This window comes from Camelus ferus, chromosome 1 (genome assembly GCF_009834535.1).
Source record: "Camelus ferus isolate YT-003-E chromosome 1, BCGSAC_Cfer_1.0, whole genome shotgun sequence".
NCBI classification, from domain to species: Eukaryota; Metazoa; Chordata; class Mammalia; order Artiodactyla; family Camelidae; genus Camelus; species Camelus ferus.
Window position 1 is genome coordinate 64,197,204 of NC_045696.1, and position 18,406 is coordinate 64,215,609.

Below are 18,406 nucleotides of genomic sequence, written 5' to 3' on the forward strand. Positions count from 1 at the left end.
TATTTTGGCTTATCCTAATGGTGTCCATAGTTGGTTTGCTCATTCTTGATTCCTGGATTTATCCATTAATTGACTCAACAAACATTCACAGGGTACTTGTGTATGCTCGAGCACTGTGCTAGGTGCTCAGGGATAAAGTGATTTCAAAACGAGACACGTTGGGCTCTGTTGGAGGAAAACGTGGGCTGATGGAAAAATTAGTAGAGGTGCAAGTAAATGCAATACGACGTGCCAAGTGCTATAACAAAGGCTGAAGAAAGAACAGCAGGAGTCCAGAGGTGGGAGTGAACTCTGTTTCTGGGAGAGAAGTACCAGAGGAGGTGCCCTGTGAGCTTGGACTGGAAGATGATTGGGGTTTCTCCAGACAGCCAAGGGGAAGGGTCTTTCAGACCAGACAGCTTGATGAGGGAATCGCCTTAAACACAGTCAGAAAAATATCAATGCTGTGACAATATACCACTTCATGGTGTCCCTGGGCTCAGTGCAGAGTCAAGCTTATTTGTTGTGTGCATCTGCTGAATCCTACTTAACAGCATCTTAAGCTCCCCTGTCTCGGTGTACTCACAGGGTCCCCGTGGAAGCCATCACCGTCTTGCGTCAGTTTCCATTTTCCTCCAGCCTGCAGAGGATGTCTGTGGTCGCTCAGCTGGCAGGGGACAGTCACTTCCATGTCTACATGAAAGGTGCCCCCGAGATGTTGGCCAGGTTCTGCAGACCCGAAACAGGTACTAACGGCCACTTGTCTCTTTCAGGATTTTAAAAGCTCAAACACACAGAGCTAACAAACCTAAATCAAATGAATGTGGAGGTGGTTGTTTTCTCAGGAGGTGGGAGGTAGGCCCAGTAGATCTGCAAAGGCAGAGGTGATCATTTCAAAGCAGAGAAGCAGAGAGTACATTCCAGGCTATGGTCCAGCCAGAAAAGCCCAACCACAGTGGGGCATCAGGAGCCAGAACAGGAAACAACACGGGGATCAGAGAACCAGGGAGGGTGAGAATGAGGAGCATTCAGAGGGAACCAAAGAGACAGGTCTGGACACTGGGATAATTCTGCAGACAGGGGTGCTCCTTCACCCCCTGCGAGGCTCATACCACTTTGGGAGCCTCAGACAGATCAATGGGAGGAGAATATAAAAAAGATAATTCTTTTAGGGGAAAAAAAGTGATTAGAGTAAATTAGATGCCGTTAGAGCAAGGTAATTGATCATTTTCACAGCAATTTCATCTTTCTGGGCCAGATTTTGAGTTGATTTGTATTATTTCTTAGTCTTATAAACATATGCAATCTCGAAGCTGCAGCTCAGATTTATAAGAATATTGTTGCATTCAAATGAGTTCATTTGGATAAAATTGGCCTTTTTCCTCCTGATTTTCATCTATATTCTCCTTACAATTGCTGATAGCCATCAACTTGTGCACAGAATTCTAGATTTGGCAAATGATTGCTTTAACTTCTCTCTCTACTTGGAATCTTTTTTTAACTTCAGAAGTACCCCTCTTTTCCTGACTTTGATCTTCCTCGGAGCTCCCATTAACTTCATCCAGATTGATGGTCTACACTTGGCTGCAATTTTTTTCTTTTCAGTCTGTCATTTTCCACCTCTTATTCTTCTGGTAGCCTTTCCAGCTCTTCTTCTTGTCCTAACTTCTGATCTTTGACATATGTTAATATCATTTTCAGCGATTTCTTTTTTTCCTGTATTTAAGAACTAGGGAGCCAAGAGCTTCCTTGAAATTAGATCCCCACCCCTAAAATTATTTAGAATTTCAAAAAGTCTGAACTGAAGGGGGACATAGAGAAACTCACAACCTCCTCCTATTATGGATGGGTAAATTGAGGCACAGAAGAGAGACATAACATGCCCAAGGTCAGGGAGCTGGTTGGCAGTAGAGGCTAGAACTCAGGTGGTTTGCTAGCTAAGCCACTACACTTCTCATTATACTGTGCTCCTTTCTAACACTTTTGTAGGCATACATAAACTGTAAAGATTTTATAGATATATTAACATTACTTATGATCACCGTGCCAAAAGATACAAATGTTGGCATTGTGTCATCCAGTATATAAAGCCCAGATGGCAAACTTTTATGCAAAGAGCCAGGTAGTAAATATTTCAGGCTTTGAAGGCTACACCATCTCTGTCTCAACTGCTCAACCTTGCCACTGGAGCCTGAAAGCAGCCCTCAGTAGTAAACAAATAGGTATGACTGTGTTCCAGTACAACTTTATTTACCAAAACAAGTAATGGGCTAGATTTGGTCTGTAGTTTGCTGACTCCTGATCTAGAGGATCAATAGTTTCCATCATTTCATCTGGGTAGGCAGTCCTGAGGTCTGTCTTTACTGAACCCAGGCAGCGCATAGGGCACCCAGCTGCTGAATGACACATCTTTGGCATTCATTTCTGATAGAGTAATGATACCTCACTGATGAAGTTGCTGGTGGCCTTTAACTGAAGCTGTAGCTTTTCTATTAAAATATTTTTATAGACTGAAAGTTAAAACAAGGTAGAGTGACTGCAACTCGGTCTTTTTAGTTTGTTTGTTTGTTTGGGAGGGGGGTTAGGGGGGTGGAGGGAGGCAATTAAGTTTGTTTGTTTGTTTGTTTGTTTATTATTTTTAATGGAGGTACTGGGGATTGAACCCAGGACCTTGTGCATGCTAAGCACGCTGTCTACCACTGGTCTATACCCTCCCCACTAGAGGTGGCTTTTGGAAAGCAGGATTGGGGGTAGTGAGATAAGCATTAGAAAGGGAGATGGAGTCAGCTGGAGGCAGAGCATGGAGTGGACGGAAAGGACCAAGGAGAGGGAAACAGGAAGTCTTAGGCTCTGGCACTTTTCAAGGCTGCAGCCAGCCAGGGTCCACGGCTCTCAACATAGATGTAACCCAACGTCAGTGAGAGAACCGGGCTTTGCCTACAGATTTCTGAATATAATGGCTAGAGCGATGAGAGGTGATGTGGGCTGGGCCAAGTATAGTAAAGCCATATTTTCAGCCCAAGAAACTGTACAGCATGGTTGAATCTGGGAGGCAATCACACATCTATTTAGTAAGCAATATAATTAATAGTTTGTATGGTCTGGTTATTTTTGAAACTATTGGCATTTTAAAAAGTTGGTTTTTTACTTACGTCACCAGCTACTTCCAAGTAGAATTCCAGTGTCTTCGTATATTTGGTCCTTGGGGTGATGCATCATTTTGGCCAACAGATAATAGTAACCCTTCCTTTTATTCAGTCATGTAGTACTTTCGAGCTTGAAGTGTGCTTTCAGAGACACTCTCATTCTGGATCAGTTCGGCAGATGTTTGCCTACCCCTATCATCCCCTACATACTATGTTAGAGATTGGGTAGACAGACACGGAAAAGACTTGGTCCTGCCCTCAAGGATCTCACAGTCTAACTGCAGACCTATTAGGAAGACAAGGGAATTTCATTCCCACAATAGAGATGAGGAAACTGGAGCTGAAAGATGCTAAAGGATGCATGGTCAGTCAGCAGAAAGACAAATATTAGGATCAAGAGCCAGCTCCTAATCCAGTGCCTTTTTTTTTTTTTTTCTTTTCTGTTTTCCCTGTAGACCACAGTGCTATATCTACTTCCCTCCACCTCTTCTCTCCTGGACTGTCTCTGGACTGCATCCTAGTCTTGCTTAGAAGTTGAGTCACCTTCGATGTGACCTTCATTTACCTCTCCCTTCTCTCCTGGCAGTGCCCAAGAATTTCTCACAGGAGCTGAGGAATTACACAATGCAAGGCTTCCGTGTCATTGCCCTTGCCCACAAAAACTTGAAGATGCAGAAGCTTTCAGAAGTGGAGAGTTTAGCAAGGTAAGGAGCTCAGAAATTGGCACCAGCACAGGTTCTGTGTGCACGAGGTGAATGAGTTCTGGAAGTGCATGATGGACAGCTCAAACCCCATGAAGTCTCTTGGAGATGAAAAATCACTCATCGAGCCCCCTGTTTGGAGATGGGCCACACTGGGGAGGACTTGCTCAGGTCACAGTGCTGGTTGTTGGAGGAACAAGGGTGGCAGTTGAGATCTCCTGACTCCCAGACACCTGTGAGTCATCTCTCCATCATCCCATGAAAAACAACCGTCCCTCCTTCAACCTGGGACTGTCACATGGCTGACTGATCGGGGGTCCCCGTATAAAGAGATTGAGAGGATACAGCTGGCACTTTGAATGACCTCCAAATCCTTCAGACTTGGCTTCTTTCAGGAATCACTAGTACACCTCCCTCAGATCTGGAGAAGCAGTGAGTGCAAACTGCATTCCTTATATGGAATGGCATTCAGTATTCTTAACTACATTCAGGGATAAACTGCCCACAGTAGTGGATAATCTATAGCTTAGTTTTTCTTTCTTTCTGTCTCAGTTATTAGAGGTTGTTTTTGAGTTGTTTATGACAAAGGAGTAGAGAAATACTGTGGAAAATTGAATAACAAATCTTATGCGTTCTTTACTTTCATTTTGTGTTGCTGTTAGAGAGATCCTCACTTACATGCAGTTACTAGCCCCTGTGTATATGATGTGGATATCCTTGGCTCCACATTGCTATTTACAACCTAAGTCCCTCTACTCTAATCGAATCAGTAATCACCATCCCTTTCTTACAGTGTATCTATTTCCCCCATCTATCAAATGTGGGATTGGATGATTTTGAAGGAGCCTTTCAGCCATGACATTTTAATCTTCCAAATAGAATCACAAAGCTCATTTTGAAATATATGAATGACACTCCCGGGTTTAACATTCATGGTGTTAGCTATACTTGAGCAACCGTAACACACAGGATTTTGTAATTTTTCAAGATACAAATTTTAATAATGGAAGTTAAGGTCATGTGTGAAGAAAAGATTTATGTTGCTAGACATGGAGTGTGGCCACTGTGCAGCTGCCACATATACAGGCAGCTGTGATGTTCTCATTTAAAAGCCACTAGTGAGATGGACATTATTATAAATATAACAAAATAAGAAAATGAAGATAAATGTGCTAGATTTTCAAACAACTCAGGTTTTCCCAGAGAATATCAGGATTGATTATGTTTCTTAGAATATAGTTATTAGTTTCAAACAGGGTGAAAGAATAGAGTTTTGATTTTTTTAGGAATCAAATTATATTTAACAAAGTTTTCCAATGAGAAAAATCAATAACTTCCAAAAGACTGGGGTCAGAAAGGGGAAGTAGAAGAGTTTCTTGAGAGGACTTAGGGAAAAATCACTTAAAAATTAAAAACAGAAGAAATACCTGATCAAGATTTACCCTTTCATGAGCTTAGCAAATTTCTATTGAGCTTGACTATGTGTTAGATGTTCATCAAGGCACTGAGGATTCAGAAGTGAATAAAATAAAATCCTTGTCCTCGCAAAGCTTACATCCTAATGGAGGGAAATGGGTAACAAAATTAATCTATAAAATATTCTCAGGTAGTGATAAATGTCCTGAAGGAAAGAAATAAAGTAGGTTAAGGGGATTTTTAAATGACAGAAAGTGCCATTTTCCCCAGGGAGATCAGAGAAGTCCTCCAAGGAGGCAAGGTTTGCACAGAGGTCAGAGTAAAGTGAGGGAGCAAGGCATGCAGATATCCAGGGGAGGACCATGGCAGGCAGTCATAGTCCATGGGTGCAAAGGCCTTGACACAGGATTTTGCTAGAAAGTTGCAGCGTCCCAAGAGACCCAAGTGCCTGATGCAGTGAACAAGAGGAGAGTCATAAAACAGAGACCAAAACCAGAATAAATTGGTGAGAAGATTTTTGGATATTTCTTTTAGTTTTAGTTAATGAGAAAACATTAATCCAATTTATAATAGAAAGTCATTAATGTAAATGACGGGAATTTAATGAATTCTGTATGAAGGTGGATTTTATAACATTCTCTCAGATCCCTAAGGCAGGATTTATATCTGATTATCTGAATAATCACCAAAGTGCCTAATATAAGATCGAAAAGTCATGATTTAATGACTGGACTTTTGAACAAAGGATGTAGCCACTTGCACTCTCCTCCGGAGAGAGGCTGCTTCATTTTAGTTCTATCCCAGTTGGAATTATTTCTCATCGAGAAATCCAACTCTGATCTTTCTCTTAAAGAAAGTTAACTGATCACCTGAGTATTTCCCTCCCAAGCCCTCCTAATGTGATAGGAAAAAAAAAAAACCAACAGTATGAAAGAAAACTAGAAAAGCAGTAAGTTCAGATGAAAGATTTCTACATATTTGTGTACGATGCAAAGTAGGTGGGGAAGAATGGCAGCTGAGTCAGCAGGACAGAAGAAGCTGTAGCCTACACCATGCCAGAGAGACAGAAAGGTACTGCAGGAGGAAAGTCGGTTTACCTTGCAGCCCCAGAGAGGGTGAGACTCTGACATGTCCTGTACTATGGCAGGTGAAGGTGAGACTCAGGGCACTGAACAGGGGGGATTAGCTGATAGCAGGTATAAAAGTTAGTTCCCGAGGTCTCCTCCTCCTCCCTCTTCCTCTCCCTGCAATCTTAACTCCACCCTGGACAGAAAAAAGGGACAATGAGGGATCAAGAAAGAGCTCTTGGCCCCCAAATTTACTTTTTAAGAAACACCTGAGATTTATTTTATTCCAGAGGAGAAGTCCCACATAACTAATATAACCCGGTTAGACTCCAAGCCTCCGATTTCAAATTATGAAAACTCTTCCTTGGATGATGTCATGTATTTACTGAAGGTTACAGATGGAGGCTGAAGTTAAGTGATTCCACATTCAGCTGTTACTAGAGTATCCTACGTGTAGTCTGTACTTAATAAATTTCTAATAAGCTGAAATGCTTACAGGCTCAAAAAATGAAAAAGTATATATGACTAACAAAAAATTTAAAAAACCAACAGAAGAGTTGAAAGATAAACACATTTTTTTTTAAATAGAATTGAAAACTGGAAAAAGCAGCCAAAAGATATAAAAGTGGTTGCCTCTGGGAAGCAGGAGGGGTGAGGTGTGGTGGAGACAATGACTATTAGTTTTCATTACTATAAGCTTTGGGATTCTTTTTAGTTTTTCAAACCTGTACATATATTACATTGATAAAACTTGGACATTTTCAAAAGAAGAAATAGATCCAGCCATTGAGACTGTATGGATACACTTTAATGTTGTCTTTCTCCCCGAATCCAAAGAGAGAAGGTGGAGTCAGAGTTAACATTTCTGGGACTTCTCATAATGGAGAATCGCTTGAAAAAGGAAACCAAACCCGTCTTGAAGGAACTGAGGGAGGCCCGCATCAGGACCGTGATGATCACCGGTATGGGTGGCTGAAGGCCTGACAGGTTGCCTGTATCCCAGGCATAAGAAAAAGAGCGTGTGAGCTGAGTTTATGTGACTGGGACAGAAAGAAAAATGCTTTGCTGTCAAGTTTGTTACCCTGTGTTCCAGTTAGCTGGGAACATGTGCCACTCCCCACAGCACGACCGTGAGCTTCAGAGGCAGGACTGGGTCTCACTCTCTTTGTCTGATGCCCACTGCTCCTACCCAGGATCTGTGCAGGGCTAGTGGGCTCACAGCAAATGTTGGAAGATGAGATTGGGTTCTGATCAAGAAGCCCAGTGAGACCTCTGTGTAAAGGGTGTGAGTCTCTGCGGGACTGTCCTCCAGGTCAGTGGGGTAGGCACGGCATGTGATGACCCAACCCAACACGGGCAGCCCTAAGTGCTTTGTGCTCTACTTAACTGGAATCCAGACCCCAAGAATGGGTTTATGGTATCAGGCCGGGCCCATGTGACCATCACCACTTGAAGCTGTTAGTCTCCTGAGGATTCGTCATAAAGCACTTAAATATTTATCTATTCATTTGTGCGTGTTTTAGAAATACGCCACGTTCACAACACGATGCTCTATGGGAGGGAGATGCAGACAGTGCTGGACTACTGTCTAGGCTTGATCAATGGTTATGGGAAAAGGCAGAAAGCACTGAATGCCCCCCAACAATATGGTCAAGGGCACCAACCATATGGTATGAACACTCAGAGGAGGGTGAGCTCAGTTCTGGATGCAGAGAGGTTTATACACAAAGCAAGCCCACTGAATTTCTTTGTCATCTAGGGGACAACCTTCAAACAGCCATTACTGTTGCAAAGAATTCTGAAATGATTCCTCGAGGGAGTCAAGTGATCCTTGTTGAAGCCAATGAACCAGAAGAGTCTGTCCCCGCCTCCGTGACATGGCAGCTGGTGGAGAACCAAGAAAGGGGACCTGGAAAGAATGTGAGTGAATAATCGAAGGCCCCTTTGTGGCCCTGGGTGGATGGAAAATAGCCCTGACCCTGAGCAGCCCTCTCTCGGTATTAGAAGTCACCATGGTAAAAGTCCCTCACATCTGGCCAGAGTTTTACAGATTACAAAGATCTAAGCATTTCTACCAGCAGGTCTCAGTCTTGGCTTCACATAGAAATCACCCGGAGAAGAGTTTTTAAGTGTCCAAAACCAAGACTCTACAGATTCAATCAGAATCTCCAGGCTGGGAGCCAGCGTCACTCCCTCCCCCAGTGATTCCAGTGGGCAACGTGACTGAGAGCCGCTCACTAACATCCATTTCACCCCTCTGATCCTCGGTTACCCTACACAGTTCAGCAAACTATTCATTTTACGAATGAGAACACTGAGGCCTAGAGAGGTAAGCTTGCCCAAGACACACGCTGGTGAGCTGCAGAGCAGGACATTAAATTCGAATCCACACCCTCCCCCCGCCATGCCCAGTCCATGGGCATTTGGACCGTACTGTACCCGTGACATGATGTGAACAGATGCTGGGATCGCTAGGTAGCAAGCTTCCCGGGCACTGACAACAGGACAGCCCTTTCATGTGACGAGAATGAGCTGCAGCCTGACAGTTCATTACTAAATGTAGCTCCTCTACCTTTGTATGAATTCAAAGAGATGGTCCTCCAGGTGATAAATTACAGAAATGCTCCCTCCCTCCAGGCTGCCCAGCCCTTCAGATTGTTCAGTGTAGAAGAGGCCTTTGTGCAGCACACAAACTGCACAGCTGTACAGAGCAGCCCTGCCCCTACCCTGTGAAGAGGTGCCTTTACTTGGCTCAAATCCATTGTGTGGGCTGTGAAAGGTAACAGCCAGCGCTCCGCTTTCAGTGGATTCCAGGTTCTGATTTCCTTGCAAACCCACCTGCCTCGGCATCAATGCAAGTTGCCTCAACTTCAGTGCATGATGAAACTCAGATCCCCGCTAATTTTTAAGAGTCTACTCACACTACCCACTTAGGAGTTTAACGCCTCTACTAAAGGTTTGTCGTTGCCGGGAGAAGTCACATCAGTCTCAGGCTTTCTCCTCCTCTCTGGTTCCCTCTCACTGTACTTTTTCTCCTCAATTTCCAAGAAAAACATCCAGTCCTTGCCTCAAGGGAACACTTAACAGCACATCTTCTGTTGGCTGTTTTACAATGGAAGTTGGAAGGGGATGGGTGTATCACCTAGCCTCCCAATTTAACACATCAAAGCATTTTTTTTTGTTTCAAATAAGATGCTTTCTTTAATGAATTCTTCCAATGAAGAAAATGTTCTCATCTTTTCTACTATCTGAATTTAGACTCCAACACAAATGTAAGGCCCTCTGAGAATCGTTCGTGAAAAACCATCATCAGCTATTGACATGATGAGTGCATAGCCAGTCATCAGATGCTTTCTCTTGGAGCGGAGCCAGCTGGGGCTAGAACCCAGTGATGGGGCTACACTGACAGGTTAAAGGCAGGAGAGAGAGGGTTTCAGAAAAGGACTAGTGCTGCTGCAGGGGAACACAGGATGTGGAAGAGGATCTGGGCAAGATGAGGGAGAGGATAACTGTGAGGTGCAGAGAAGTCAGGTTAGGCTCTCGAGAAAGAGTCTACCTCTTTTACAGGGAGGAAACTGGGCATGGTTTCGAATGAATGAATGGTAAGAGATCTTAGGAAATAAAAGGATGCATGAGGAGAAGGAAGAGGATGGAAGAATGTTTCCTGTTCTTCCTCGGATTCACTCATGGGGCCCTTGGGATGATTTCCTCAGTAGACTGACATCACCCGTGTTAGCTCCCAGGATAGGATCCAGAGAATCATGCTGCCAGGCATTCTATGTGCATATCATGATGTGTGTGTGTTGGGGGTGGGGGGTCCTGGTGCGTGGTACATTTTGAGTGTCTTCCTCATATAAGACCAAGTTCACTGGGCAAATTACAGATGTATTTGCTGGCCCTCACACTGTTATGTAACATGAATACCATTCCTTCCATAAAATGTAGGAAAATGGAGACATTCCTTAAGAGCCAACGTAGAAATAATGCCCTTTTAATTTTAGGACACTTACATCAGCATTGGAAACAGTTCAGTGTCTGATGGAGAGAGAGGGAGCTGCTACCATTTTGCTATGAGTGGGAAATCATACCAAGTGCTATTTCAGCATTTTAACAGCTTGCTTCCAAAGGTAAGTACTGGAGAAATGAAGTGTTTTGCTCCCCAAATTACTGAAGCAAAAAAGGATAAGAGAACAATGCAGGTGACGATCAGCGAGGATCAGCGAGGTTGTCTCCAAGTTGGAGAATAAACACCCGCGAAGAGGCACTGCTGCTTCCGGACTTTCCGGGGACCGCCCACTCTGCACATGCTCGTGGCCTCCTGCTCAGGGTGGGCGCCCTGGTCCTGCCCCTCGCCCCGCACCCGTAGCCAGTCCACTCCGTCCCCAGCAGAGGGAGCCTCCAGGTCAGGTCGTTCCAAACCTGCCTCCTGTTCTGGGGGTCAGCTTCTCTCTGAAAGTCACCAACTCATGTCAGGCTGAGCCCTAGTCCCTTTCCTGTCTGGATTCTTAAATTACAAGCCGGAGGAAACAAAGGCTTCGTGGTTTGTTCTCAAAATCGTTTGTTATCTTGTCGCTGTGTGTCTATTTTAAAATAGCGCCCTGTAGGGTTGTGCTGTCAGTGGGAAGAAGATAAGTAGAGCGCAAGCCCAGGGCAGCAACAATCAGTTAGCAGTGTGTTGGAAGTTCTGTTGCCTTACCAGTCAAGGACCGTAGAATCTAGACCCCCTCAAGGCTTGTAGCAAGCTGTTAGTGCAATTCCTCATTGGAGAGATGGGAAAGCGGGAACTCAGGTTGTCACTCCTCTAAGGTTTGCACGGTTTGGGACGGAGCTGGGAATAGAATCGTGAGTCTCACCTCTCAGTTTATTGCTCTTTCTTCTGCTTAGTCTGCACTTATGGAGACAGTGTTTAGTCACAAGAACTGTGTTTCCTTAAGCATCTTAATCCCGTATGCTCTGTTGCTTTTTAGTTACTGTTATTAATTAGAGCTTACCTCATCTTGGACAAACGACCTGGAAAAAAGTAATAGACTTGAGATGGAGAACTGAGAGTGAACGTTAAATATTAAAGCGCTAAATCCCCCCTTTTCCCTTTTTTGACATTTGGTCTAATGACACACCACCCAATGCTATATTAACACAGTGGCCAGGAGTAATTTTTCAGGGCTGTTCTTTTATTTTAAAAGTGTTCTTCTTTCTAATCTTATTGCAATACTTGTTTTTCTCTCCAGATTCTGGTGAATGGAACTATTTTTGCAAGAATGTCTCCTGGGCAGAAATCTAGCCTTGTTGAAGAATTTCAGAAATTAAAGTAGGTGTTATTGCATGAAAGGAGAGTGTATTCCTTATCTATTGCTATGTAACAAATTACCCCCCAACATAGTGGCTTCCTATAACACTGCTTATTATTTTACATTGCTGTGGCTCAGGAATCCAGGTGTGTTTAGCTGAGTCTTCTGGCTAAGTGAGTCTGTCACAGGGTGTAATCAGTTGTCGGCCAGGACCACAGTCATCTGAGCACTTGGATCTGCCACCAGCCTCACTCATGTTGTTGGCAGGATTCAGTTCTCTGTGGGTGGATAGACTAAAAGTTTCAGTTTTTCATTGGCTGTTGGGCAGAAGCTGACCTCAGTTCCTTGCCACCAGGGTCATTTCTTGAGGAAGCTCGCAGTGTCTCAGCTAGCTTCCAGGAGAGTGAATAAGCAAGAAAAGTCCGAGAGAGAGGTGTCACCACTTACATATCTTCATCTCAGAAGTGACATCCCATCCCATCCCATCACTTTAGTCTCTTCATTAGAAGCAAGTTACAAGGTCTTGTCCACACTCAAGGGAGGGCATTATACGTCATGAATACCAGGAGGGCCATTTTAGAAGTCATTTATCCCAGAGAACATTCCTTCTGTGACCTAAGTTAGAGGAAGATCCCCTGCTCGATGTAGAGAAAAGAAACAACAGGGGTTTGTACAGCTCAGAATAGGGAAAATGGGGAAGCATGTGTTATCATCTGCAATTATTTGAGATTGGTCCATTAGAAGATATGTGAATAATTTCTGGCCCTCTAGGAAAGAGATGTAATGGCATTTTTACTGTTTTAGCTATAGAGGCCGAAGTAAAAACAAAGACAAAGTACTTTCCTATCTCCTTCAAAATACAGATGACCAAGTCACATCAGAGTGAAACGGGTCTTCTTGAGACCAGATCTACCTATTATTTGCTGGGAATATTACAATTTCTGGACCACAGGTTTCCAGAAAGTGAAAAGGAATGGACAGTTGTGAAACTTTAGATAATTGCTGACAAGTAGTAGGTAAAATCTAGAGACTGCCTTTGACTGTTATTTTTTCTTGCCTAAGCGTTCTTGGGGAAGTTTCAAAAACTAACTATTAACTCCCACAATGCCTTGAGGCTGGGTTAGTAACCAGTGTCTAAAATAACTATTTTACTTACGTAGTTATTATATGATATTGGCTGAAGAGAGTAATTTTACCCTTCTCAAATGCCTGACAAATATTGCCAACTTAAATGCTTACTTTGGAAAAGCTATATTCCCCGAAAGAAAAATCAGTCCAGGGAGATATATGCTGTCTCAGGATAGGCTGTCCTTTCAATTTCTCAATCTTCCTTTTCATACCTTTATCATTCAGAACTGATTCTGAATCCAGGCAATACTAGAAGATGTAAATTCTTCTCCGCATGTTATAAAAACTAAATATAGGCCTTATGCCTGAAGAAAGGAAGCCGCTTTCAGCAAATGTGCATAGTCCTGATATGTACATGATCACAAGCAAATGCTTACAGGGTGATTTTCATACATACTAGGTGAAGATCAGGTTGAACCATATGAATTTCTTTATGTTTGACCATTTTTGACCTGTAAAGATGGGTATTTCTTATGTGTCTACTGATAATAAGGAAATTATCCGAGCATTTCGTATTTCCCTGTGTTGACTGTGTTATTTCATGTGTTTTTGGCAAATTACCCCTGAGCCTTTAATAGTATTGCCATTCATCACTACCTACAATGTATTACTTACTAAGAAGACAGAGTGCATCTTGCAACAGAAATTCCTATTCTTTAACAACAGCTTTAAAACTTATTCTTCTATTTATACCGTTGTGTTTGCACATCAAACTGGTATAGATGGGGAGCATATTAGCTCATTTTCACTCCAAGATGCATCTAGGATATGTGAATATGCCTCTGATTATATCTGTTAAGCCATTTCCCAAATGCTTCTCATCCTACTGCCCACACTCTAAGCTTTCAGTGGCAGCCAGCAACCAAAACACAGATGGACTAGGTTATGGTCCGTGCGTTAGGTTGTGTGGGAAGCACTACGATTGTGACTGCACACACTTCAGCATGGCCCTGGTAGATATAACCCAACAGGAGTTCTTTTGAAGTGTGTGATCATCTTCCTGGACGTCCTTGTCGGTATCACCATCATTTCCATGTGATTGATTGAAACGATTTAAATATACAAGGACTTTCTTCCTCTGGGAATATTTCTCTCCAAGTCATTTTCCTTCAGCCTGATTCCACATGTGTTCAGGACACAAACACATCACGTATGAGCTACTTATGATGGGAATTAATCACAGCGTTAAACTGTTAATTTTCCTTTTCCTTCCCCTGCAGCTATTATGTAGGCATGTGTGGAGACGGAGCTAATGACTGTGGGGTGAGTAGAAATTATACTTCTAATTTAGGGGGTTCACTCATATCTCTCTTGAGTACCCTGTATCCCCTGGGGTCTGACTCTTCACCCTTCCACCAGCAATCGCATCACGTGATCATTTTGATCTTTATACTCACAGTCCACTGGCGTGCGGGTTGGAAGTGGTGTGGGGTAAAGGGAGATGGGTGACTTCGGCTGTTTTCTGGCAACTCCTAGAATAATAAAGATGAGGAAAGGCTACATAGGCTCCCATACTTCAGACGCTAAAGGGACTTTACAAGACTAGCTGGTTTAAATCTCTCCAGTTATAAAAGGGAAATGAGTCTCAGAGGGGCGAATTCTTTTTTTGCCTGAAGTCACACGGCTGGTAAAGGCTTAGTGAAGGAAATATTTGAAACCGATGGCAAATGTTTGAATTATGTATTAACTATATTTATTTCTGCCAGACCTCTACACCGGGGTTAGTTTTTATAAGTTGGCTTTACCCCAGAACTCTTATGCTCAGTGAAATTATAGACAAAATTATTTGATTATTACATACTACAGCAAACCTAAGTTAAAAGATTCTCTGTAGATTACTTGTCAAATACAGTAGAAAGCGGTACATACTTTGTAATCTGAGTTTCAAAGATATGGTTGAAATAGTAGCTTACCTTGAAGACTTATGTACAGAACAAAATATTTTAGAAGCTAATTTGTGAGACAAGAAGTGAAGAGAAATGCTTTGTATTTGCAAAGCTTATTAGATACTTAAGATCTGGGTATTTGTTTTACTTCCTTCTTAAATAATTTTTCCAAAGTTCTGTGAAAAACTATGTTCATACTCAGAGATCTGTTATGAATATTTCTGCCTCATGCTTTATGAGAAGAAGCTAGTTGTTGCTCTTCAAAATCTAGAGTTAGTATCCATTCTCATGAATAATGTGGCATTTAGAACAAAACAAATAAATCAGGTGTTAAAAGGATTTAGTCTTTGCCTCCACAGAGTTCATTATCTGGCAGGAATAAAAATCATGCATAAAACTAACCCTAACATAAAGTAGACGGTCCTAAATTACATAATGAAGCACAAAATGCTGAGGGAGAAAGGAGAAAGAAGGAGAGATTCTAATATCCACTGAACATGAATTGAGTGTATAGTGGCCATGTTAACCAGGTGCTTTGCACATTCTACAGAGCTGCAGAAATACACACTCTCATACAGTTCTCGTAGGATCAGGGGCTTAGTGACCTGTTTGCTGGCCAATGTGTGTGCACTCGTGGACAGTTTTCAGTCTTGGTGAGAAATTAACTAGCCCTGATTTCAGTGAGGCAACGTGTAGCCTGGAATGATTCTCTGCTGAGTGTGATCTGGTCCCTGTCTCCAGTGAAGATGCTGTGCGCCTGATACTGCATCCCAGCAGTTAGCTGATTGGTTGGATCAGGCAGCCTAGGAAAAGATGGAGATTAGATAGTTTTTCCTATAGTTCATGAAGATGGCCTCTTAAGTAAGAACCATGATGGTAAAGGCTCCCATAAAGGTCCATCTAGTGCTGCCATCTTTTTAATAGACTTCCCAAACGAGTGCTTTCACTTTCTTATCATCTCTACACCCCCTCAACCAATACCTACACAGCCCTCATTCTTCTACCTCTGGGTCGTTGTTCAGTTGGTGCCTCTTTAATTGGTGACTTCGTGTATTCCAAGTGGAGGGACAGCATAAACATAGACCTGGGGGTGGCAGGGTGAGATATTATCAACACTGTAATAAGAAGAATGGCCTCACGGTGTTTGAGCATTTAGAGGCTGGCCTGAGGAGTCGCGGGTGCAACATGAGTTTATCATTCCAGGCTTTGAAAATGGCTCACGCGGGCATTTCGCTGTCAGAACAGGAGGCGTCTGTGGCATCCCCTTTCACCTCGAAGATAGGCAATATTGAGTGTGTGCCTCAGCTCATCAAGTAAGCCACCTCTCCCTTTCCACTCCCTGACTGAGGGGCCCACAGTCTGGCTCCGGACAGAATTCAGCTATAATTTAAAAGTGACAAATGTCACAGCAGAGGCACGGGGGAAGTGCCATTGAGCACCAAGTAAGGGGGCCATGAGTACTGCTTGAGAAGGCTAGTAAAAGCAACAAAAAAGTGGCTTTTGTTGAGCTTTAAAGGATAAGTGGCTGTGTTAGGTGGATGGTCAAAAGCTAAAGTTGATCTTTAAAAACCGATTGTCTATCTCATGTCTCATTTATTTTGTATGTTAGCTGCTCACTGGAACCTTTCTCTCAGGGGTTGGGGAAGGGGGAGGAAGCAGAAAAGGAGCACTCCATCAGATAGCTTCCCCAAAGTGTTCTGTCTCCAAAATCCAAATTTGTGAATATCCAAGATGATTGCACCAAAGACTTTTCCCGTTGATTGGCAATGATCAGGGAAAGGGAAGGAATTAAAAACTCTTTATTTTCCTGGTACAGCTCCTTCGCATCCACTCCACTCTTATTTCTGATCTTGTCTCTACTCATATTTTAAATGCAGTTAAAAATAAAACATCAGGTTTTACATTTTGTTTATAAATCGTATTCCTTTATTGTCTCCTATAACACTGTGGAGTAATCTCAGCCTATCTTCACAGCCAGTGGTCTGGAAGTCATCACTAAATCTTGAGGTTTATACAAAAAAAGACAACCATGATGTTCTCAGCATGTCCCTTAGGGCAGCTGAATTGGCACCTACTGGTAGGAGTTACTCACCCAAAGGTGTTAGCTTCTGTCTGGCTGCAAATCAGCAAGACAGCTTGACTTCTTTCTCTGAGTCCTGGGTGCTTGCACCTGTGTCCTCCGTGCCTGCAAACATCATCACCTCCCCTGCCTTCAGAGCAGCTTCCCTTCCTCACTCCCATGTTTCCTGGTCCCGAGGACCACTGGGTCCTTAGAGTCCCTCACTGAGGCTCAGAACCTCGATGTGCTTTTAACTCTTTCCTTTTTTTCATCTCTAGTGAACAAGGCATCATGTTTTAGTGATTCGTCTTTTGGAGAGTGTCTCCAAGCCCTACCCTTACTATCGCTAGTGCCCTAACTTGATTTGCATCATGGTGACTACAAAACAAGACCATTCAAGACCCTCACCAGAGTTCATGCTTCCAGCCATCAACACAATCCATGGAGCTCTTTCTAAATATTGAGCTTAAAAATGTGATGGATTAAGAATGAGACAGAGCTTTGCCCTGAGGGCTTACATTCCAGTAAAGGGTATATATAGATAGATGTACAGAGATAAAATCGTGTAACACAGAATTTTCTACCTGGTAGGTGAGAGGTGCTCAATAAATGAGCTTTAAATAAGTTAGTGTCCAAATAATGCAGTAATATTTCAGTGCCGGGAGAGGTGATTTCAGAGGAGGGTTGTAATTTGAAGGATGAATAGGTTGTATGTAAACACAAAGGAGGCGGGGGGTGGAATTCCAGGTGGAGTTAGATGGAAAGCCATGCTTAGAAGTGGGGTTCTAATTGGAGACTGGGGTGAGAGGCCAGGTAGCCCAGTTGGGCTGGAAGTCTTCTCACATGGGAGCTGTGGAAGTTAAGCTGGAGTGTCAGGTGTGGAGGAGGTTTGAACTCCAGGATGGTTGCACAGAGCGCCTACTGGATTCACCCAAAAAGCAGTGTCATGGAATTTCAGATGCTCTTTCTCATGCAAGCAGCTCAATGCATTTGTGAATGCAATATACTGTTTTAAAATATCAGTCGGAATGTAAAATTTTTCTCTTGGCAGATGGTTTAGTGAGACTTTGGGGTAGAAACCCTTTGCTTTTATATTTCACAGTTTCATAAACATTAGATATGGTTCAGCTCTTTTAGGCTGCTTTTACCCTGGCTATTCTTGGGAAAGCATCCTCTTGAGGATCGATGAAGTGTGGCTTTAGGTGCATGGATCCAGAACACAGGTTTTCATTGTTATCTTTTGAAACATGATTGACTTGTTATAGTTCAAGTGCTTTAGGGCAAGGACGATGTCTTACTCATTTCTGTGTCGCTGTGCCTGCCACAGTACCTCAGAGCGTTCCATGAACATTTGTGAATGCATTAAATAAACAACTGGGTTGCTTAAAATTCACAACTATTAGGAACAGCAGTAATTTTGGAGGCCTGTGCAAAACATTCTTTATGCTGTACCATTCTGGTTTTTTGCACTCTAAAAAAAAAGTCTAGGTGTCAGTTTTCTTGGAAATGTATGCAACTGCAGAAGGAAAGATGCAATCACAAAGTTCATGTCAGAAAACAATCCAGGCTTCCCATGCTTGCCCCTTCTCCGCTGGTTTCTTCCACCCTCTGTGTCGAAAACAAAGGGCCGTGCCTCAGCCTGGTGGAAAGCATCCACCCAGAGCATCCTGGCTCACTTCTCTCGAGAACCTTCTCATCTTGCCTGAAGCAAAGTGGTTATTGGTTTGGCTTTTTAG

The 18,406-nt window shown here is 43.0% G+C and overlaps 1 protein-coding gene across 1 annotated transcript in view; it reads left to right on the plus strand.

The window, feature by feature from the left end:
• ATP13A5 (ATPase 13A5) overlaps positions 1-18,406 on the plus strand; it is a 99,592-nt gene that overhangs the window by 59,401 nt on the left and 21,785 nt on the right. Inside the window, exons 16-23 of the mRNA XM_032482036.1 lie at positions 565-725; positions 3,712-3,829; positions 7,147-7,271; positions 8,069-8,229; positions 10,311-10,436; positions 11,538-11,617; positions 13,946-13,988; positions 15,815-15,924. Of these exons, the coding sequence (XP_032337927.1) occupies positions 565-725; positions 3,712-3,829; positions 7,147-7,271; positions 8,069-8,229; positions 10,311-10,436; positions 11,538-11,617; positions 13,946-13,988; positions 15,815-15,924 (924 nt within the window). The remainder of the gene's footprint in view (positions 1-564; positions 726-3,711; positions 3,830-7,146; positions 7,272-8,068; positions 8,230-10,310; positions 10,437-11,537; positions 11,618-13,945; positions 13,989-15,814; positions 15,925-18,406) is intronic.